Raw genomic sequence first — 24,130 nt, forward strand, 5'->3', positions numbered from 1 at the left:
AGCCAACCGAGAACCCCCCCGCCCCACCTCCGGGTACATATATAGGTGGCTAGCCTGGGTTGCTGGAGCCATGCTGCTATTTTTAACACAGTAGCTCAAGCAGAGCAAGTGCATCTGCCTACCCACGCTGGGAAGCACACTCCCAACTGCTGTGTAGCCATATCCCTGGTCCTCCGACCTCTCTAATTGCTCCTTCAGCGCATCTTTCAGAGATCCTCCTCATCCCATCCAATTTCCTATGGGGGTTCCACAGGGCTCTGTCCTTGGTCCCCTTCTCTTCTCCCTCTACACCTTATCCCCTGGGGATCTCATCCACAAAGACAAATTCAACCACCCTCTCTATGCATACAAGTCATAGCTCTACTTCTACTCCAGATCCATCTCCTGTCCAAGCTAAAATCTTGGCCTCTCTCTGACATATCCTTATGGAATTCTAGCCACCAGCTCAAACTCAACATGGCGAAACAGAGCTCCTACTCTTCCCACCGCCTCTTTCCTCCATCACTGCAGACATCGCCACCACCCTGCCTGTCACTAAGGACTATAACTAAGGACTCAGCTCTTTCTCTAGGTCCTCTTGCAGGTTCTTTCAGTGTGTCATTTCTAAGGGCTTGGCTATACTTACAAATTTGCAGCGCTGCAGCAGGGTGTGAAAACACACCCTCTCCAGCGCTGCAAATTGCGGCGCTGCAAAGCGCTAGTGTGGTCAAAGCCCCAGTGCTGGGAGCGCGGCTCCCAGCGCTGTCCGTTATTCCCCACAGGGAGGTGGAGTACGGACAGCGCTGGGAGAGATTTCTCCCAGCACTGGCGCTTTGACTACACTTAGCGCTTCAAAGCGCTGCCACGGCAGCGCTACCGCGCCAGCGCTTTGAAGTGCTAAGTGTAGCCACAGCCTAAGAGATGGCCTTTCCCTCTTCAGCCACAGAGCTAAAACTCTCATCCAGGCTCTCATCTCACATCCCAATTACTGCAACATCCTTTTCGCTGGTGTTGACAAATGCAATATTGTCCTCACTCACCTCCATTCACAATGCTGAAGCAAAGATCGTTTTCCTACCCCGTCGCTTTAACCATGTCATCCCTCCACTGGCTCCCCTTTCTCTAGCACAAATAGACAAACTAATTGTCTTCACTTACAAGGCCCGTCATGGCGTATCCCCAGTCTACCTATCATTAAGGCTAAGATTTTGTCATAGTTATTTTTAGTAAAAGTCAAAGACAGGCGTGGACAGGTCATGGGCAATAAAAAAAATTCACAGAAGCCGTAACCTGTCTGTGACTTTTGCTACTGCGGCTCCAGTGGGGTTCCCCTTCTGCCCAGAGCAGCTGGGAGCTGCAAGGGGGTGCCCTCCACCCATGGTGGCTGGGAGCTACAGGGTGACCATATTTCCCAAAGAGAAAAGAGGACACCCCCAACCACTTGCCCAAGGCATCCCCCTTCCCCCTGTACGAGGCTGTCGCCCATCCCTGGAACTCTGAGGAGGGCTCCCTCTGGAGACTGTCACCTGTTGCTGGAACCTGGCAGGGGGTCCCGTCGCTGCTGTTGCTGGAACCCTGCCAGGGCTCCACTGGCTGCCAGCTCGAGTCCCGCAGTCCCTGGGGCTGAAGCAGAAAATGTCACAGAGGTCTCCGGAAGACACGGGTTTCATGACTTCCATGACATAAACGTAGCCTTACCTATCGTCACTCACTCACTGTTGAGATTTCAACTCCCACCTCTGACTAGCCCCAAGTTAAAAAGGAGAGAGGGGTCTTTCAGAGCAACCCTTTACCACAACACTGTCCTAAATTGCAACTAATGAACGGGTTTAGAGCCTGTGTACTGCACGGTAAGCTTGACCTACATTTTTCAGCATGGCACCTGGATTCTGCAGCACGCCCATGTGGCAAATTAGAAATTCTGCAGCAGTTACAGAAGTTAAAAAAAGTTTGTATTCAATTAAACATGAAAGTGAATTCCAGCAGCATGGCTATCCTTGGACTATTAAGATATTACATTTTAATTTTACAAGGCTGCATCATTTTTAATTGTAAATGCACTGCAGAATTTTGTACTGAATATACAACTGCCTTCTAGAAATTAAGAAGGAGAACCTGGAGATTTTGGCATTAGGGTAAGGGGGTGTTTGGGCCTTTTTGCACCTGGGAAGTCATGGGAATCAGTTTGGGATTGTGGGATAAACACATTAGTTTGATGATTCTGCTGAAGATATCAGAAATGAAAGAGTTAATTGTTGACTTTTCAATCATCATTAGGGTTCAGCATTAATCCTCTGAGAGAATGGGCCAGTTCACAACACAGAGCTTTGTTTCAGAAAGTTGGCAGATGTTACTGCATCACTTTGCACTTGCTTCATGTTTGTTAGGTTCTCTTTGCAACCAAACAGGTGAGAAAAACAATTCATTGAAAGCCTGAAACAGTTCTGCAGAAAAGGGTGGGAATCTACACGAAATTCCAGAAGCCCAGACTACATGGGATCCCTGGAGGTTTTTCGCCTTCCTCCGAAGCATGGGGCAGGGGTCGCTTGCTAAAAGAGTGGGTAGATCGGCTAATGTGGCCTGCATCTTGCAGGAGGTCAGACTAGATGATCATAATGGTCCCTTCTGATCTTGAATTCTATGATTCTATGATTCTATGATATAATCCAAAAAGGAACCATTACAATGCTTCTAACCCCAGGCCCAGGTATGATTTGATAGTCCTGGGAGAAGGACTGCTACTAGAGCAGGGGTTGGCAACCTTTCATAAGTGCTGTGCCGAGTCTTCATTTAGTCACTCTAATTTAAGATTTTGCATGCCAGTAATACATTTTAATGTTTTTAGAAGGTCTCTTTCTATAAGTCTATAATATATAACTAAACTATTGTTGTACGTAAAGTAAATAAGGTTTTAAAAATGTTTAAGAAGCTTCATTTAAAATTAAATTAAAATGCAGAGCCCCCCGGACCAGTGGTCAGGACCCGGGCAGTGTGAGTGCCACTGAAAATCAGCTCGCATGCCACCTTCGGCACACGTGCATAGGTTGCCTACCCCTGTACTAGAGAAAGCCAGTAGCTGCTTCTTTTTGGCAATGTGTGACTCTGAACTTTTGCTCATTGTAATGACCATGTGGTTGGTGTAGGAAAGGTTCAGACCTCTGCAGCCCCTCAATGTCACTCTGCTTAGCTGAAAGGAGTCACTGAAAGGCACGCATAGCACACACACTCCAAGGCCCAGCTGACTCTGCCAGTGCTGGCACATACAGATCACAGCAGCGCTGGTCTGCAGGGCAAGCCTCAGTAGCTGCTTTTCTAACTTAACTTGTATGGCAGTAAAACATATAAACGGTTGTATGTTCTAGTGGCCTCTGATACTTCTAAGATAAACATGACACTCAGAGCAAATATTAAGCTTGAGATTAGACAAAAATGTTCTCTTGCTTTTGACTTCACTCTTAACTCTTAGAATGCTGGAGAAATATAGTCAAATTTTCCCCCTCAGTCCCTCTTCACAACTGCTGATTCTTCCTTCTCCCCCAACACCTTAAACAATGCTCCAATCAGTTTCTCCCCAGCTCTATTCTACCACCAGCCTATATCTTTTGCAACTTAGCAGTCTCTGGCTGCATATAGATTTCCCATCCCAAGGCCTCAGAGGTGCACCCCATCCATCCATCTCTCTTTCCAGTTCAGAGTCAGAGGGTTTGGTTGAGAGACAACTGACCACTATGCTACAGATCAGTATGATCTTGTGACAGCAGGAAGAGGAGTTAAGGGTCAGGACACATTCCAGCCCAGAGTCCTTACATGTCCCACCCCCTGCTGCAGGAGATTTTCACTGATTTCCCACAGTAGCTCTCCTAGAAGATGGGGGAAAGTCCTTCATAAGCAGTCAATTCACAGGCATTATCCACCTGGGAATGAGACAGCTTGTTAAGGTTTATTTTACCAGCACTGATAATTCTGACTTCTCTTGTATGCTTTGGATACACTTGTTTCAGTTTGTGCATTCCAGTTACTGCAACAGACGTTTTCCCCTAGACTTTGAACACATTAAGATGTTCTTCCCTTGAAGGGCTTTTTGGCTGTTATGCTGGGATTTAATTTTATACTGCTTTATTTCCCACTTCTTTCTCTGGGAGAAAATTGGCTATTTCTAACCTCTGATAAAGATCCTATCAAACTAAAAAAACCACCACAAACAAGTAACAAAAAAGAAGCCAGCCTCAGACAGTAAGTGTCCAGACAAATGCAGCTGTCCCCAGTTCAGATCATCTGAAATGTGGAAGCATCCACTGAAATGAGAATTGCACTTTCCAGAGATTTGTCAGAGTTTTTCCCCTGTTCTCATTGTGGGATACATGTACCCCGGGAGTACAGAGAGATCCTTCCAGGGGGTACATCAACTCATCTAGATATTTGCCTTATTTTACAACAGGCTACATAAAAAGTGAAGTCAGTACAAACTAAAATTTCATACTGTTTGTACTGCTCTATATACGATACACTGAAATACAAGTACAATATTTATATTCCAATTGATGTATTTTATAATGATATGGTAAAAATGAGAAAGTCAGCAATTTTTCAGTACTAGTAGCCGTGACACTTGCATTTTTAGGTCTGATTTTGTGAGCAAGTAGTTTAAATGAGGTGAAACTTGGGGGTATGTAACACAAATCAGACTCCTGAAAGTCGTCTGGAAAGACTGAGAGCCACTGCCTGAACTATTCAGATAATCTGGAATTTACCTGTATCTCTTGCCTCTCCTTTTCTATGCGTGCTTCAACACTATAGACCACCATATCAACCAATTGGTTATCCTAACCCATTTGTCCCACTACTGAAAACAAACAATTAAAAAAAAAATCCTTCTCCCTCCACCTCTGATCACCTATTCTCTTCCCTTCTATTTTTCCACCTCCCTTCTCCCTCACCCATTTTTTCTGCTAAACACAGAAACATTCTAATGTCAACAATCAGCTGAAAGAACTGGGTCACCAGAACCCAAGGTCTAAAAGTGAATGCCCTCCTGTTTATTAAGAATAATTTACAATATTGTGTTACTTTAACATCTTCTAAAAAAAGAAAACTCACTAACTCAAAGATCTTACATTAAAAAGTAATACTGAAGAGTAATGAGGCAATATAATAATTGGCAGCAGCTCAGTAGCAAAGGCTCCCAAGCTCGGTGGGTGGGTGTGGGTGTCTGAGATAATACACAAGCTTTCCGTGAAGTAGCCTTACAACAGCAGAAAAGAGTTCAAACTTGACATGCACATTCAGTGCCAACTCATTTGAAGGCAGGTCTCCCGCATAGAGCCAGGAGTTCCACACCAATGAGTAAGAGCTTTACAGTCATGGACTGGAAGAGCAGCCCTAAAAAAAGCAAACACATCCATAGCTCAGATGGACCATTCTCCAAACAGCATCCTTGCTTCCAACCTCTTGAAGAGGAAACAGACCATGTTTTTCTGAGAATCATATGATTTTACTGCAAAGATTAATACACTGAATACAAACAATTCTTAACATGACTCACCGGGAAGTCTGTTCATGTTGACTCCTTGGGCTGAGAGTCCTATTCCCATGTACCTTCAAACAAACAAAATTCTGTTAGTTAAACACAGAATGGTCACGTCACATGAGTCTCCCCTCCAGAAATACAGGAAAACATTTTAAATTAGACCACAGTGTTTCACTGGAGACTTCCCTTAGCATTTTGATTAGTTTCTGGAATCAAAGAGAAAAATGCCTTAATCAGCCATGGGAACGGATGCCTCTCTGCTCTCCAACTACAGCTACATTCCTGCAGCTCCTAATTGGTACGAAAACTAGAACCTCAGAGTAATCACAGCAGCAAGCCCCTTGGTTTTCATGTATCAAGATAAGGTGACAACTTACAAGCAGCTGACAAGAGCACTAACAAGGGTTAGCATCAGCTCATTCTAAGCAACTCAGCACACTGGCTACTGATCTTTACCCAATGTAAATACACATCACGGTCAAAAGGGATTCCTGCAAGGGGCTCCACTTCTGGTGCTGTCTGCTCCAACCCCCCCACAATGGGGAGCAGAGCTAACAGTGTCCTCCTAAAGTCTTAGGTCTGGTTTATATTAGAAAAGTTGCACTACTGTATCTAGTTATACCAGTGCAAGCTACTAATGTAGAGTATCAGAGGGGGAGCCGTGTTAATCTGGATCTGTAAAAAGCAAAAAAGAGTCCTGTGGCACCTTAAAGACTAACAGATGTATTGGAGCATGAGCTTTCGGGGTGAATACCCACTTTGTCAGATGCATGTAAAGTGGGTATTCACCCGTGAAAGCTTATGCTCCAATACATCTGTTAGTCTTTAAGGTGCCACAGGACTCTGTTGCTTTTTACTAATGTAGACTCACTCAAATCAGTTTAAACCTTGTTTACTTTGGAAACTTACCAAGTTAAGCTAAACTGATTTAAGGGAAGTTTTACTCAGTTCAAATGAGTGCACCTTGAAGGTAGGCACCAATTCAATTAGATCAATTTTAAATCTGATTGCACTAGTACAAGTTTCCTAATATAGACATGTCAGCTATTCTCCTACTCCATGTAGGTTGGAGGGACCAAATATCACTTGAGAGCAGTGTAATCACACATACATAAGGCTGCTAACGGAGTGCTTATCACTTAAGTCTTTCCACCTTTATCTAGCATGCACCACTTAATAGACTGCCTTGAACAAGAGTAGTTACATCTTCACCACAGAACTGTACAAGTGTGATTAATCAGTTGTAGCTAAGACAACTAAACATCCCAACTCCAAATCTCTCTCTCAATTTAGATTTTATGCTAAGTTCATGGAGGACAGGTCCATCACTGGCTATTAGCCAAGATGGTCAGGGATGCAAGCCCATGCTCTGGGTGCCGCTCGCTAAGCCTCAAACTGCCAGATGCTGGGACTGGACGACAGGGGATGGATCACTTGATAACTGCCCTGTTCTGTTCATTCCCTCTGGGACACCTGGCATTGGCCACTGTCGGTAGACAGGATACTGGGCTAGATGGACCACTGGCCTGACCCAGTATGGCTATTCGTATGCTCTTATGAATTGAAACAGTGGCACTGTGTAAAGCCCGTCAGTGCACTGAAGACACTCAGATGTATATTACTGTATTGGTGCTATCACAGTGGCTAGCTAAGACTGCAGCAGAGCTATCTGATACTTCAACCTGGAAAAGACTGAGGTGGGAACTCCTTCATGCATCTTAAGTTTTATCTGAGGGATTTCTAAACTGCAATTATTTTGTTCGTTCATCCCTCACCATGAACTGAATGTGGAAGTGCAATGCCTGGGCAATGCCTCTTTTTGAAAACATATGGAACTCCTCTCAATTTGAACATCACTTTGTTTTTGACATCTAGAGTTAGGTGATAGCTGCAATAGGCTACTTGAGACTACCTGTGAAAAGCCATTAATTGCAGCTATGGCTGCATTCTGCAATACTGAGGTGGAAAAGATTCATTAAGTAATCTTTCTAATCTGTTCCCCTGCAACTGCAGAGTTGTTCCCTAGTCTAGCGTGGTAGCTCAGGAGGTCATTGGTCATTTTAACTTATTGAGTTTAATGACTGTACAGCATCTAGAGTCCTGGATAGGCACAAACATGACTAAACACTTTCTACTATTTTATCACACAGCAGCATGGCCACTGGAAGGCTGTCTGCAACAACTGGAAAAGCCTGCATGCCAAAAACTGCACTGGCTGCATATTATGCTACAACTATGCTTCAAGATGTTACTTTTAGTGAGGTCTCAGTCTAGGGCTACCATATCTAAAGGACCATCCGCTATCCTCCTTCCCACTAGAGTATGAGAAATCAGGAGGAGCTAATACCTAACTGACCCAAAGTAGGTCTTGAGGACCTCAGGCTTTGGAACGTTTTCCATCAACATATCCATGTATCCCAAAGTGCATGAGTGGCATTTTTCCACATGAGTATGGAAGAGTTGTTTCCATTTTTAAAGTCACTCATTTATGATGGTGTTTATTAGAAGTAGAATATATGTGTATTAAGTAGCCCAAATGGACTCAGTTTTTTCAGTTAGACTCCCAGACCTTCCAGTTGGAGAACCTCAAAAATTTAAGATAGTTTTTGAAGAATTCAGTGTCGCCCCAGATATACAAGCTCCCTAACATGTCCATGGCAAGCAGTTATATTCTTTTCCCAGATCTACATGCATACTTATGTCCATGATTACATCATCCATGAAACTGTTGCAAATACACATTTTGCACAACTCTTTTTTTAGAAGTTAAAACTGCTTGCCATGGAAGCTAGCTTTTTTTTTTTTTTTTATTACAAAAAAAGCCAACAGAGTCATGCATCCGACGAAGTGGGTATTCACCCACGAAAGCTCATGCTCCAATACGTCTGTTAGTCTATAAGGTGCCACAGGATTCTTTGCTGCTTTTACAGATCCAGACTAACACGGCTACCCCTCTGATACTTGACAACAAGAGTATATGATTCCATGTAGACAACAGTTGTGCATACACATTTTTACATATGAAATTGCATGTGGGTTTCTAAGGGTAGGTCTACACTTACCTGCCGGGTCGATGGGTGGCGTTCGACTTATTGGAGTTCGAACTATCGCGTCTAATCTAGACGCGATAGTTCGAACTCCGGACGCGCTCCCGTCGACTCTGGAACTCCACCGGAGCGAGTGGCAGTGGCGGAGTCGACGGGGGAGCCGCGGACTTCGTTCCCGCGGCGTCTGGACGGGTGAGTAGCCCGAACTAAGGTACTTCAACTTCAGCTACACTATTCGCATAGCTGAAGTCGCGTACCTTAGTTCGACCCCCCACCCTTAGTGTAGACCAGGCCTAAGAGTCTGGTTCCATGTTTTAGATTTACTCTCCCCTCCTATCCTCATGCACATTAGAAGGTGCCTAGAATAGTCCTTCATTATACTGAGATATTTCAGCCCCAGCACATGTTCACTCTCTCCTTCCCTGAAATTCAAGTTTTAAAAAGCCAACAAAAAAGAAGCCCTGTGGGTTTCCACTTCAATAGAAACACTGGGGTCTTGTATACAAGGGAAGTTAAGCTGAATTAACTAGAGGTCTGAATTCAAAGCGCATTTGTTAAACACACATTAAACCCCTGTGTGGACACTTTCATTGAGAAGTGAAGTGGCTTTAGTTTGCTTTAGCTTAATTCAATTCCAAAATGAAGTACACTTTTAAATTCACACTTAGGGTATGTTTTCACTAGCAACATTAAAGTGCTGCCATGGCAGTGGTTTAACATGGCTGTGCAGTCACGGCACCAAGAGGGGAGTAGCTATCAGTGCAGGGAGCCCGGCCCCCAGCATTGGTGCACTGTCTACACAGACACTTTACTGCACTGAAACTTGCAGCACTCAGGGGGCTTTTTTTCCACACCCCTGAGCAAGAAAGTTGCAGCCCTGTAAAGTGGCAGTGTAGACAAGGCCTTAGTTGATTCAACTTAACTTCCTGTATAGACAAGCTCTGGGAAAGCGTCAATGTTTAATAAATGAAAGTGATTACTAGGAAGTTACAGCAAAGCAATGAAACATACCAACTTAAAGGGTGAGAGTCAAAAGGTCAGAGAAAAATAAAAATCAGATCCCTTTACAGAAATAAAGCTGCTCAAAAGCAAAGGTTGCCTACAGGCTCCTGGCAAGTTGCTAGCGTGGCCACAGAATAGAGGTACTCAGCCCCCTCTAAGAACTTCAGGCAAAGGAAACAAGATGCTGCCCACCCCACCTTTTGCTAGCCCCCACCTCCAGGGCCACTGGCTTCAGGTGCTTCCAAATTCAACAAATGTGCTACAGAATAGTGGCACTGCAACTCAGAGAAATTTTACCATGCTTAGCTTAAACAGCAGTTGATCACTAAAGGTATTAAGGAAATAACCACCTGTGTTACATAAATAAATGTCAGACAGACAGTTCATTCTGTAGGGAAAGTTGAGGGCTCAGGCCTAGTTACATGCAGAGAGGTTTGAACCTTCAAGGAAACTGATTAGTTTAGCACTGATGACGTGGTCAGTGCCGCACAATATGTGAATGAAGAGCCACAGCCCTAAAGAACTTCCAGTCTCGACTTCTTCTGGTAGGGTATTGGCACATTTTTATCACACTGTCACAAAGCTGACGACCATTTCTGGAGAGTGAACTTGCACACACTACCAAGTGATTGAGCTTCTGGTAGAAGGAGCTAATGGCCAATTCTTTTACTCCAAGTGCACAGCTGCACTGGCAGTCTCAGCCTGGCTGCTCAGAGTAGTTGGCAGGCTTCCCAATAGGTTAACACACTTTTCCCCCAAGAAAAACAGAGCAGTACAAATACACTTCCCTTCTAATAAAATGTCAGTGATTACCAGAATTAGGCCTCTGTCCTTTATGGCTCTCCGAACTGAAGGAGTGCTGACAGCCTCTATCCTTGTCTGGACTCCATAGTAAAAGCTGTTTAAGCTGCATCTCAGTGAGCCCTGCGAACTCCAGTTAATTCCAGCTCTAAGCTGGGGCCCAGAAAAGAACAGTTACTTGCCCTACAGTTAGGGCTTAATAATAAATAATAAATAATAATAATAATAATAGGAGATATACCAATCTCCTAGAACTGGAAGCGACCTTGAAAGGTCATCAAGTCCAGCCCCCTGCCTTCACTAGCAGGACCAAGTACTGATTTTTGCCCCAGATTCCTAAGTGGCCCCCTCAAGGACTGAACTCACAACCCTGGGTTTAGCAGGCCAATGCTCAAACCACTGAGCTATCCCTCCCCCCACTACACTTAAAACACAACAGCAGCATAGCTGCACCACAATACACCTTCAGTGTAGACCCTACCTATACTGACATGAGGGGTCCTTTTGGTATAGTTAATCCACCTCCCTAAGATCTGGTAGCTATATTGATGGAGGAATTCTTCTGTTGACCTAGCACTGTCTACATTGGGGATAGGTGGATTTAACTATATGCCAAGGGGCGGGGCTTTTTCACAACCTTGAGTGATGTGGCTGAGTTGACCTAACATTTTAGCGCAGACTTGGCATCACTGTGGTTCTCTGAGGTGTTGTCAGTGTGGATCCCACTGTAGATCCACATATGCCTCATGTATGGGAGATTTGACCTTTTAATAGATGTGTCTGTCAGGGCAGCACAAGCCTGTGCCCCCTCATGCTCCTATGTGAGGGCATCAAGAGCAGAGCAGCTGCAATTCAAAGCCCAAGGTAGCTGGGGACTCTGGGATGGAGGGCAGGTTGTAGGATCCACATTCACTACATCTTGAACCACAGTTACCATAGGGCGAGTAACCATTCTCTCTTCTCTGAGTACACATCACTGTGGACCCTGCTGTAGAGGACTGGCAAGCAGTATCCCTGGATGGTGGGAATGAGGAGTTTCAGCTACATGAGCTGAACAGTCAGTGTAGTACTGCTCTCTTCAACTTGCCATCTGACTTTGCAGCTAAATCCAGGCACGTGTTTGACAAAAGTCAGGGGGACACTCCAGGTTGCCACCTTACAGATCTGATACTGGCACGCTCCTGAAGCAGGCGGAAAATGTTGCTTGCGTTCTGGGGGAGTGAGCAGGGATGTTGGTGGGACTGTCCACCAGCCAGCTGGTAACCATGAGACACACTCTTATCTATTTCCATATCCTTTGTGATGATATCACCTTTAGGCGCACGGCTGTGGCAAGAAATAGATAGGGCAACAGTCTAAATGGTTTGATCCCTAAGTCCTGGATACACCTAGCAGTGCAGTGTTTCTCTCAGTGCTGAGTGTGGCCTCAGGAAGCAGACAGGCAGATTGATTGGGTGGTTCAGATGAAGTTCTGAAGCTACCTTAGAAATGAGCTTTGGTTGCACCACCTTGTCCCTATGGAATATTGTATAGGGAGTTTGGCCGCAAGTGCCTGAAGCTCACGCTCTGTTGGCTGAAGTGATAGCCACTAGGAAGGCCAAACTGCAGAGTGAGGTGGTGTAAGGAGCAGACTGACAGAGGTTTCAATGGAGGCTCCTTGAGCCTCAGGAGGACTGTATTGAGCTCTCAGTCAGAAGTTGATTCTCTGAATGGTGGATAACCTGTAATAACCCTTTGAGAAACTCGATACCATGGGGTAAGAAGAGTCTGAGCAGAACGGTACAGGTGGATGGCAAGCTGGGATCACTGTGAGATGGGCCTTAAAACAGAGCTGAACAAGAGGCTGGTCTGCTTTAAGTGTAATAAATAGTTGAGGATCTTCAAAGTGGGTCCACCCACGTTGGGCTGTCCATAATGAACCTCTTTCATTTGGGAAGTGACACAAACTGAGGTGCCATCATCAAGGCAGCTGAAACAGGTACTGGGGTGGTCAATAGCGAGGTCTTGTGCACCAGGGACTTCACTAACAGTAAGGTGGTCAGTGCCAATGCTGTCTGTGCCAACTCTGTGGGCCTCCTCTTCACCTTCTTTCCACTGCCTGATCCTGGAGTGTGATGTGTACTCAAGGGAGTGAGGGCAGATGTTGGTTTATATGCGACCTCACACTGGTTAGAAACCAGAGGTGACGGTTACAAGTGACACACAGATTGCCCAAGCAGAGTTAGCTTGAGCCAAGTGTTCCTGGACCTGCAGGTCTTGGAGAGAAAGAACTTGCCTCAGAACATGTATTGGGATATGGCTCTCCCTTAGTGAGAGAGGCATTAGCTGTGTCTATCCTTGCTGATAAGCCTGTCACAGGACAGGAAGGGTTTAAACTCTGGGGTACAGATTCTGCCATGAGGAGTGGAGGTTGGCATAAAGTGTACATAGGGAAGTAAACTGATTTTTCTTTTCAGGAATGCCCTTTAGATTGAAGTGTAAAGATAAGATTTCTTCACTACGCTAGTTGAAAAGGCTCAATTTAGGGTCCCTGAAAAGAGAGACAGATTGGACTCTTGCTGAGGTCTGTCTCAGACAGGATGAGGGAACGGATGGATGGCCACAACCATGTCCTCTCTAGGGAGCATTAGACAGCACAGGGTGCATGCCCCCGACACACGCTGTTATTCAAATAAAATCCCATCTTCCATGCATGCACATCTGCAGCGGGGCCCACACTGACATACTCAAAGCACTTTACGCATCCCTGGGGTGAGAGGAAGGGCAATAAGATTTTATTAAGTTTCCGCTGCTCACAACTCATGGGCCTCCCCTGGCACAGGACATCGGAAATACAGGGGTTTAAGTGTCTCCCAGACATTTTTACAGAAGCCTGCAGAACATAAGCTTTTATTTTAAATGGTGGAGTTTCTAGCTCTTCTGGCTTCAAACAGATTCAACAATGTAGTGACTTATCCTGGCAAGTCTGCAGTGAAAAATAATAGTACCAAGGACCACTTCAACTTCCTCTGCCAGCTTTAATTCAGGGGAAGGTGTTTGCTACTCCAAATATAGAATCACAGAACTGGAAGGGACCTTGAGAGGTCATCTAGTCCAGTTCCCTGCACTCGTGGCAGGACTAAGTATTATCTAGACCATTCCTGACAGATGTTTGTCTACCCTGCTGTTAAAAATCTCCAATGATGGAGGTTCCACAACTTCCCTAGGCAATTTATTCCAGTGCTTAACCACCCTGACAGTTAGGAAGTTTTTCCTAACGTCTAACCTAAACCTCCCTTGCTGCAATTTAAGCCCACTGCTTCTTGCCCTATCCTTAGAGGTTAAGAAAAACAATGTTTCCTCCCTCCTCCTTGTAACAACCTTTTACGTACTTGAAAACTGTTATGTCCCCTCTCAGTCTTCTCTTTTCTAGACTAAACAAACCCAATTTTTTCATCTTCCCTCACAGGTTATGTTTTCTAGACCTTTAAGCATTTTTGTTGCTCCTCTCTGGACTTTCTCCAATTTGTCCACATCCTTCCTGAAATGCGGTGCCCAGAACTGGACACATTACTCCAGTTGAGGCCTAATCAGTGCATAGTAGAACAGAAGAATTACTTCTCGTGTCTTGCTAACAACACTCCTGCTAATACATCCCAGAATGATGTTTGCTTTTTTTGCAACAGCGTTACACTGTTGACTCATATTTAGCTTGTGGTCCACTGTGACCCCCAGATTCCTTTCTGCAGTACTGGTTCCTAGGCAGTCATTTCCCATTTTGTATGTGTGAAACTGATTGTTCCTTCCTAAATACTACTGACATTCCTGCAATCATACCTATTTCACTGCTGACCACAGTACCAAAGAGCCTGCCACCTAATGCATTTCCCTACCTCCTCCTACCAGATCATCCACTGGAAAGGGCATCCAAAGAACAAGGCTTTGCATTGGCTTCTATAAGATGAAATACTTGGGTATTCTGCTTAACACAGACTTGCAAGTCAGATTAACATATATCTACTAATAGCCAAAATTTAATTTAACCTAGTTACAGGGAGCAAATTGCAGCTCTGTGGGGCAACGCACAAATTAAACTGTAGCTGTGCCAGATATTAATTATGAATTCAGTGTTTATTCACTGCCTCCGAGAGAATAAACATCATGCAATCATTCCCGTGGGATGGTAAAAAGCCAAGATCAGCACTAGCATAACAGGCACCTCACAATGCTGGATGATTATGGTTCCATTATTTCACTAAATATTACCTAGTGCCTGGCTTGGCACGAATGACAGCAAAGAAAAATACAGAGGAAAGGACACAGGGCTGGCTCGTGAATTCCAAATGTTGACATCAATTACAAAGTCCTCACAGCCACATAATAACCCTGTATTGCAGAACAGATACATTTGGCTTAAATGCCATGGGGTTACTACAGGGGTTGGGCAATTATTAACCAAGGAAGAGAGAGAGTTCTTCCAAATGGAACTCATTTCAGGAAGGGGCAGAAGTTAGGTGTATTATACAGAAGAGATGTGCACATTTCAACATCCTCCCCTGCTCTGAGCAAGTTGAAGAGAGAGCTCCGAGTGCGAGAGCTCCTTGGAGAAGGGACAGTCCTCAAGTGCTTGGAAAGCTCCTAGCACATAGCGAGCGCTATCACAGATTAACAACAACAACATACTTCAACAGCAGCGGCAGTATTTTAAGTATTACTGATCAGGGTTAGGTGACAACAGTAGCTATGCCCAAGCCCCATCTACACTACGTGTACCACCACTGCTATCTCTGTTGGAGCGTTACCAGTGCATATTATGGCTACAAAGTCTGGGAGGGTAGAGGCTGAAATAGTATCTGCTCCTAAGCCACCGCCAGTCTAAACATTCCCATACTAGTACTGTGACTACACAACATTATTCACCCAATACGCTGGGTAGTGTTTTGTTTATTATTAATCAGAGCCCTAACTGGGTATATTTTTGGTAAGAATGAGTACATTCCATTGTTGATGCCCGTTTAGACTATGAGGATGGAATGCAGTCTGAGATGTAATGGACAGATAAAGCGAAGTGCACCTAGAACCGTGAGTTTATTTTACTGAGGAAACCAAAATGAAAGTTGAGTTAAGCAGACATTTGTCCTGAAGTGTCCTGGGTGCGGAGAGAACACTGAGCACCAGAAGGATTCTGATCATTTACAAAGTTTATTGACTTCCCCAACGCCCAATTCTGTAGCATCCCAAATTGTGGATTAAATACAACTAATCGTTGACTACTAAGGATTTTGTAAAAGCCTGTCAAATTCAAAACCACTGTCTTGCTTCAGCAGGCAGACGGCAGGCTCCAAATCCACCCACAGCTAAGGGCGGGTGTCTATGCATAGGGGAAATGGCATCATATGTTGAACTAGCGCAATACAGTGGCTCAATTATAATTTTTACAGGAGCATTAAGAAACCTGGGAAGGTTTCAGACAAAACAGAAGCAGCTCAATTGGGGCTAATTAAGTCAGTGCCCCAATTACATTTGGGGAAGATCTGAAGCAGCCACTCCTTTGTTGCCTTTCCTACTATTCACTCATCTTTCTCATCAAACTCTTTTCATTGCAACTCTGAAGGGCAAACAAGTGTGGCGTAAGAACACATCACTACTATGCTACAGAAGCCCTAGAGATTTTAATCACTTATATAAAAATCCAAGCACTGGTCACAACATCACAGTTTAACTTTATTTTTGAACTGTAGACTTAACTGGGGACTTATTTCATTTATAAGGAAATCAAGCTATTGCCTTCCCAGAAAACACTTACAGAAGGGATCCAGATTTAACTTTCTGTAAAATCTTAGTCAAGAACCTTTTAAAATCATTCCAGTTTTAATATGTTCCCAGCTTTTATATTATTGGGGAGGGGGGAGAAGGGAGCAGTTATTCTAGTACAATATATTAAAACTTCAGTGCTTCACTCTGCCACATGTAGCGCTATCGATAACATCTCCAAGTAGGGTAGCGTTTTATTACAACAAAGCCAATAGTGAGTGCAAGGCCATTGCCAGGATTTACAGGGCCCAAGATGTGATGGCAGGGCAGAGACCCCCTGTAGTGCAGCCCCCTGTCTGTAAAAGCAGCAAAGCATACTACACAGACCACAGTGAGAGATTATGCTGCAAAACGTCTGTTAGTCTATAAGGTGCCACAGGATTCTTTGCTGCATTCACATTTCTGTGGAACAGATCATTTGTTCATGTTTCTTCTTTATTGCCCAGCACTCAGTACTATACATTAAAAGTAGATGAACCATGATTTCAGAGACTTCCTTTTTAATCTTACTGGTATCTTCCTATCACATACTACATGACTTACCTCTTTCCATTTGAGCCAGGCATTTATTATCCTAGCTCTAATTTCATCCTCCGTTTCCCCAGATTCTGGAACCCAGATACTTCAACCTCTGTTTTCAGTACTCTCTACTCATCTAGTTTCAAGGATATTTCTTTAGTGTTCACGTTATTGAAATTACATACCATCTATTCTTTTTCCTCTGCCTAGGTTTCTCCAACAATATCCATATATCCATTTCTAGGTGATCTTTCTCCTCACTGCATAGAATGGTATCATCTGCAGACAATACACACCAAGATGTCTCTTTCTGTATGTTCCTTGTGGAGTTGCAGGACAAGAACAAACAAGAAAGGGCTCAATGCTGATCCCTGATGCACTCCCACCTTTACCGACAGTGTATCTGTTTCACCACTAGCAGTTCTGACTATTGACTTTGCATTCACATAAATGGCTTGAACAAGGAAGACATTCCGGTACCATTTTCTTTACATAACTGTATTCCAGAATCTAAATTCTAATAAAAGTTTAAGATTCTAGGCCTTATAGTTGCAAAGATAATAGACAAAATAAGAAACTAAATATAACCAATACAAAGCTGCTTGAGTGTGCACACAACCTGAAACAACAGGTCTAAGAGGTGCAAACTGCCTCTTTTCATCTCTATGGATATTAACACTGCAGCCTAAGAGTTACACTCAAAATGTTAACCCTGTCACCTGTTTCACTGCTGACCATTTCAGCAGAAGACAGCTAACCTGCTGATCTATCACTGCTGGGTAAGATGACAGATACCAGGTGGGGAAAACGAACTTAAGACCTATCTACTCTAAAATTTAATGTTGCCTGTGCCATACTCAAAATGGAGATAAAGAAAATGCCAACTCCAAGCCTCAATCTGTCTCCCAGTGCCAAAAAACAGAACTGCTCGACTTCCTGAGTGCCAAAAATCCCAAACCTCCAGCTGCCCAAAAATCTGAAACAAAGAAAACTTTGTTATCCAGATATTCCATTAGAACGGGGATACTGTACAGCTGGTGTAACATTTCATATGTAATTCACCAAACACACTACTGCTGGAGTACTTGTATCTGCCACAGAATTTTAGTTCACAATAGCTGAGAGCTCCAAAACCAAGGGGCATGTTGCAGATTTCTGGCCCAGCTAGCCAGAGTACACAGGGCACTCCACTCATGGACTGGCCTCCCCTCCTGGGGGTCCTTGAAAGACCATCGGAGGGGGGACTCTGGCTAGCAGGAGTGTTGGTAAAAGCTGCCCCGGAGGGATAAAGAGAATTACACTTTCAGATGCTTACCCTGGCAGTGGGCTGGAGAGATAGTAAGAGATAGCACTGTTTAAAGCTACCATCCCAGCCACAGAAGAAATGCACCTGAATTATGATTAAGGGTATGTCTACACTGCAATTAGATACCAAGGGCTGCCAGCTAACTCAGGCTAAAAGACTGTTTAATTGCAGTGCAGACATTCAGGCTTGGGCCTGTAGCCTGAGCTCTGGGACGATCCCATCTTGTAGGGTCCTAGAACCCAGGCTATAGCCCAAGCGTCTATACCACAATTAAACAGCCCCTTAGCCCGGGCCAGCTGGCATGTGACAGCCGCGAGTGTCTAACTGCAGCGTAGACATGCCCTAAGAGGCCAGGCTTAAGACTCAAGGAAGGGCCATCTCAACAACAGGCACAAGAGAGATTAGGAAGAGCCCTGCCCTCAAAAGCTTCGGATCATGCTGCCACTCATCTCAGCGATAAACCACCCTCTAAAGAAGAAGAAAACCCAGAAACACACACAAAGGAATAAGCCAATGATTTAACCAAAAGAACAGATGAAGGCGTGACTGTCATCGCCGTTATCTATAACCTAGCAGATACCACAGCGGCCCCTCACCGCACCTCTGCCTAAGAATTTTGATTTGTTTTCCAGAAGTGCCCCAAGGCCACTAACTAGGACAGACACCATCATGCAGGTGCCTATACTAGCAAACCAGGCTTCTAACCCCAAGGAGCTCCCAATCAATGCTTTTTAAGGAAGGAAATTGTGACTGAGTTTATGGAAAGTATTAGACTAAATTACTCAGTGCTTCAGTCACTGTGAAGTGTCAGAAGGGAATATGCACACAGCTCTGTCAATGCACCTACATTCAGGCCCACAGCACCTCTTGTTCTTCGACGACTGGCACAGCCATCGCCAACCCTGTAATTCTGCTGCAGGACTTCAATCCGGACCTGCAGCATAGTCCTAAGCCTCTCAGGGCTTGGCTACACTGGAGAGTTACAGCGCTGGTGGTGGCTTTACAGCACTGCAACTCACGCACCGTCCACACTTGCAAGGCACATACAGCGCTGTATCTCCCTGGCTGCAGCGCTGGCTGTACTCCACCTCAGCCTGGGGAATAACGACTGCAGCGCTGGTGATGCAGCGCTGCTCCGCCAGTGTAAACAGTGATTAATCTTACTGCACTGTAACTGACCTCTGGAATTTTCCCACAATGCTTTTAACTAAAGAACTCTCTTTGTTTTGTTATGATGCCTCTCTTTGTTTTGTTGTGAATTCAGGGCTCCCGGAGCTGCTTATCTAAAAAACAAACACAGCTCCTGTTTGCTGTGAATGAGGCAGGCAGGGGGATGAATGTCCACAGCTAGTGTTTGCTTGAGGAGAGAAAGAGCACGGGGCGGGAGGAGGGAGTCCCTCGGAGCAGCTGCTTATCTGGTCTGAAGGCTATTTGCATTTAAGAGTGTGGGGGAAGTGGTCGGAATTTGAAAGGCAGGGAGCTGACACAGTGTCGGCTCCAAAAATCCACACTCTCTCCCCCACGCTCCCTGTCACACTCCATCCCACCCCCCTCTTTTGAAAAGCATGTTGCAGCCACTTGAACGCTGGGATAGCTACCCAGAATACACCACTCCCAACACCGCTGCAAATGCTGCCACACTGCAGCACTGGTAGCTGTCAGTGTGGCCACACTCCAGCGCTTTCCCTACACAGCTGTACGAAGACAGCTGTAACTCCCGGTGCTGCACACCTGCAAGTGTAGCCAAACCCTCAGTTGTAGCTCAAGACAACACATTAACTCAATTTAACATACAGGTGCTATCACCACAGCATTTGAACATCTCAATGACCCTCCCACCTCAATAGCACTGCACAATTTAATGGCGTAGAACCATTTGCGTGGGAAGAGCTCCACAGTGGGTCATGTAGCCTATCTGTTCCTGCTAACTAGATGCAAATGTGCCTTATGAAAGGCTTGAAGACCTCACAGAAGATAACTTGCTCTTCTATAGCACCTTTCCACCAGGATTCCAGGTGTTCTACATTTATTAAGCCTGACAAACCCCTAAAAGGTCAAGTTATATGCCCTTTGGAGATGATGCTGTTCCCCCACTCAGACCTGCCCTCTGAAGTGCTCATCCAAAACTAATGAGTCCGGGGTAGAGCCAGAATAGGATTCTGAAGTCCCAACACCCAAAGCCCTATTTAAACCTCTAAAACCTGCCTTATAGATTTCAGTCTCCAACCCTCACAAGCAACCAATTTTTAGGCCTTCTAGGTGAGTCAAAGCAAAATGGTCCCCAGGAGAAGGGAGAGTCTATCCATGTGACAGGCAACCCCAGCAGCTGACAAAGTGGGTATTCACCCATGAAAGCTCATGCTCCAAAACGTCTGTTAGTCTATAAGGTGCCACAAGACTCTCTGCTGCTCACACACAGGAAGTACACCCGGGCTGGTGGGGATGCAGCAATAGCAGGGGAATGTATTTACACCCTCACTGGCAAAAGGCATGACTTCTGGTATTCTTAGATTCTGAGCTCCTTGGAGAAGAGACCATGCACCTTGTGTGATTGGAAAGCACTCAGCACACACTGGGTGCTACCATTAGTAAATAAAACAATAGGGGAGCACAGATTAATTCAGTCACAAAGGAACATGTGCTTTCCCCCTGGTTCCCAGACAACTCCAGATACTACAAATTACAAAAGGGCAAAGATTATTTGTGTTTGAAATTCTCTGAGAAGCTTGAAAATGAGATTTGCACCTTGATAAGTGATAATTTAGCACCTTCCTCCCCAAGGTGCTTTACAAATACTAAAAAAGCCTTAACCCCGATGAGGTAGACAAGGCTCAGCCCCATTTTAAGAGGGAAATGGAGGCAGAAAGTGCATGTTGTGAGCACACGTCAATTGTCTACTTGCTGCAGGCCAGCAGCACCCATTTCTTTTTGAGAGTGTCACACCAACATACTGGACATTTACTACAAATCACATCAATTTCAAGAGGCAAAGTTACAGGCCGGAACATCAAGCTGTATTCCTAGAATGAGAACACTTACACACAAGTAAAGAGGAATCAGAACACAGACCTCATTCGCCATGGGTTAGCTTGTTTTGCAGGCCACCACCTTCAGTAAGGCAATGGCGTCCTCTGGTTGTGTGGTGGACTAATGGTAGCACTGTCATGTAACAATAATTCCTGGGTTTCGCATTTCATTATATAGGCCAGTGAAGACCAGAGAAGCAGGTGAATGCATAGAACTGGCCCCCGAGCAATAAAAATTAAGTTACACAAGTGTCCCTTTTCTTATTCATAGATTCCTAGGCCAGAAGGGACCACTGGGCCCATTTAGTCTGACCTCCTCTATAATGCAGGTCATAGAACTTCTCCATAATAATTCCTGTTTGAACTAGAGCAGATCTTTTCAAAAAACATCCAATCTTGGTTTAAAAATAGGCAGTGACAAAGAATCCACCACAATCTTTGGTAAATTGTTCCAAGTCTGAACTAGACTAGTGTATGGAACGCTTACTGGGTTCTGAAAGCATTTATACTCCTTCACAAATAAATTACTAGACCCTAAAATCCTGTCCTTCCAATTAACTTGCTTTCTCAACACCAACTGAGTCCTAACATGATTTTAGCTCCAGATCTCACAAATAGCTAGAATTAGAGATTAATGTTTTATATCATTAGAATGATGGGACCTCAAGCTGTTCGTAGGGCATAAGGCTTTGGGTTCTAGTTCTTGCCGTTTGAGTTAGATGCTAAAATCAGGTCAGACTCAAGTAAGGAAAAAGATGGCAATCAGAATGGCATTATTTTAAGACCTGAACCCAATCATCCTTCCCATGCTTGAGGCATGCCTTATCCCGTTAAAAAGCAGGGAACTTCAGCTTCCCAGCTGTATAAAATGTTTTGGGCACCAATGGCTCATGAGATAATGGCCTTGAAAACACTCGGCACTCGTCTATAGCTGAATACAGTGAGTCTCAGAGCAACATGACACCGCGGAATAAAAACTGCACTGTTCTATAACCAGTACTTTAGACTCATCATTGCCTGGCTCAAAGGAGAATCCCAATTTAGTTCACCACAGATAACAATTAAACACTGCCATAATGCCAGGTCCCGGGGTGAGGAGAAGAGGTGATTGGTAGGGAAATGGTGGGAATTCACAATATCCCATCAAAAATTACTACAAGTGAACCAAGGTTTGGAGAGGGGAGGGACCCAACTGTAGGGTAGTTAAGCACTGAAACAAGGTATCTAGGGAGATGGTGGAATCTCCTCCTTCAGAGGTTGTCTAACCTTTTCTTTAAAAACTCTTGTCAGACATGGTCTAGATAATACTTAGTCCTGCCTAAACATAGGGGACCAGACTAGGTCTATTGAGGTACCTTTCCAGTCCTACATTTCTATGATTCTATGATTAACTACCTCAGCAATTGGTGACGGCAAACCACATTCATTCACTGCTTATTCATTTTGATTGTAGACCAGATGAGTGCAAATGTTATCCTATTTGTCCTGTAGACTAACAAAGCATGGTTCCAATCACACTAATTTTGCTAAAAACTGTTTTGTCCTGTGTACATCAGTGGTTCAACCGGTTTCATCAGCTAACAAGAAGCTGGGATGCTAAGCAACAGGCAATTTTTCTAATGCAGACGGGAGTCTGAAGGCTGCTAAATGAAAACAAGCCATTCTATCAAGGATAGAAGGCCAAAACCAGTGCACAGGAGAGGGCTTGCAAATGCAAAGGAGACATGTTCCATACTGGCAACTAATAGCTGAACAGCCTGCTGGTGAAACTGACAGCATTGCCCTCTTGACATTTCAGCACAGCCTACCAGAGACGATGTGAATTCAAACCCTGAGATTGGATGATTGACACTGAAAAAATGATCTCAAGTTCAAAAGAGTACACTGTGCTACTGTCATCATGGCTTATTTGGATAGCTGGTGCTCTGAAGAGGAAGGAGACCTTTGCTCCTGTCTCTATATGGCAGTTCTGAACGGTCAGAGACTAAAGCATGATTCACAACAGGACTATCTAGGCATCATGTTGGGCAGAACTCTCACATATTGTGACCATCTTACAAATACAGCGACTAAGGTCAAAACGCACAACGACCGGCTCAGAAAACTGGACAGAATGAAATGGGGCGCCAACGCCCACACATTACGCACTTCAGCCTTGGCACTCTTATTCAGCAGCGGATATTGCGCTCCAGTATGGGCTCGCTCATCTCACACAAAGATGATCAACATACAACTTAATCCACCATGCATATTATTTCAACTACTCCTCTACCACGGTTACCGGTTCTCTACCATATTGCTCCGTTCAGTGTTCACAGAGAGGAAAGCGCAGCCAAGCTAGTGATGAAATTGCATGATGTGCCACATCTACCATTAATTAAAGACTTGTTTAATCCACCGCATGGTCATCTGCCCTCCCTGTCATCTGTTGTGGATAAGTTTACAGAGAGAGGGATTTATAGTAGAGGATGCATGGCGAGCTTCATGGTCCGCAGAGAAAGTGACAAATAATTATCTTGTCTTGGAACCACTCAATGCGATTTACCGCAAAGGCAATGGAGCATTCTGAACTGGTTTCATACTGGACATGGAATTTGTGCTGCAGCAGCATTTCGGTGGTGTTTTAGAGACCTTCACTATGTCAATGTGGCCAGTCACAAACCAGGACACATATTGTTGAGAACTTCAAAATGGCAACTTCCTGAAGGTCTTTGTGCCTTGAACATCGTTGATAAGAACGCTATGGCTTGGCCTGACCAGATTGCACAGGCCAAATAAATAAATGCCTGATCAGGTAAACCAATCTTCAGTAGGACAAGAGAAACCAGTCCAGCACAAAACCTGAAAGACATTCCTCACTCCATGTGCCCCTTAGGGCATTAATCACAACTGCGGCACAGCCAAGTGCTCTACAGTGAGGTAACAGGAGGAAGCCAGGTACAAGGCTGAGGTTAGAAAGGTCTTGCAATTGAGAAAGGGTAAAGATAAGACACCCTTGCTTTCTCTGCTTCCAGTGGAGTTTGATCTATCACCCTCAAAACTTGCATTGCCAGTGCTCACCACAAGCTTTTCTTCCCAAACACATTCCAGAGATCCCAGGCCCCCGAACACCAGACTGCTATTAAATTCA

At 44.6% G+C, this 24,130-nt stretch overlaps 1 protein-coding gene across 3 annotated transcripts in view; it reads right to left on the reverse strand.

Annotated features, from left to right (window-relative positions):
* RANBP10 (RAN binding protein 10) overlaps positions 1 to 24,130 on the reverse strand; it is a 158,649-nt gene that overhangs the window by 124,444 nt on the left and 10,075 nt on the right. For 2 of the 3 annotated variants that reach the window (XM_044987379.1, XM_044987380.1), the window contains exon 3: positions 5,522 to 5,574. In XM_044987379.1, the coding sequence (XP_044843314.1) occupies positions 5,522 to 5,574 (53 nt within the window). Of the gene's footprint in view, positions 1 to 5,521; positions 5,575 to 16,853; positions 17,060 to 24,130 lie in introns of those variants that run through there. The other variant, XM_044987381.1, reaches the window with a different exon arrangement.

This window comes from Mauremys mutica, chromosome 14, assembly GCF_020497125.1.
Source record: "Mauremys mutica isolate MM-2020 ecotype Southern chromosome 14, ASM2049712v1, whole genome shotgun sequence".
In the NCBI taxonomy this organism is placed as follows: Eukaryota; Metazoa; Chordata; order Testudines; family Geoemydidae; genus Mauremys; species Mauremys mutica.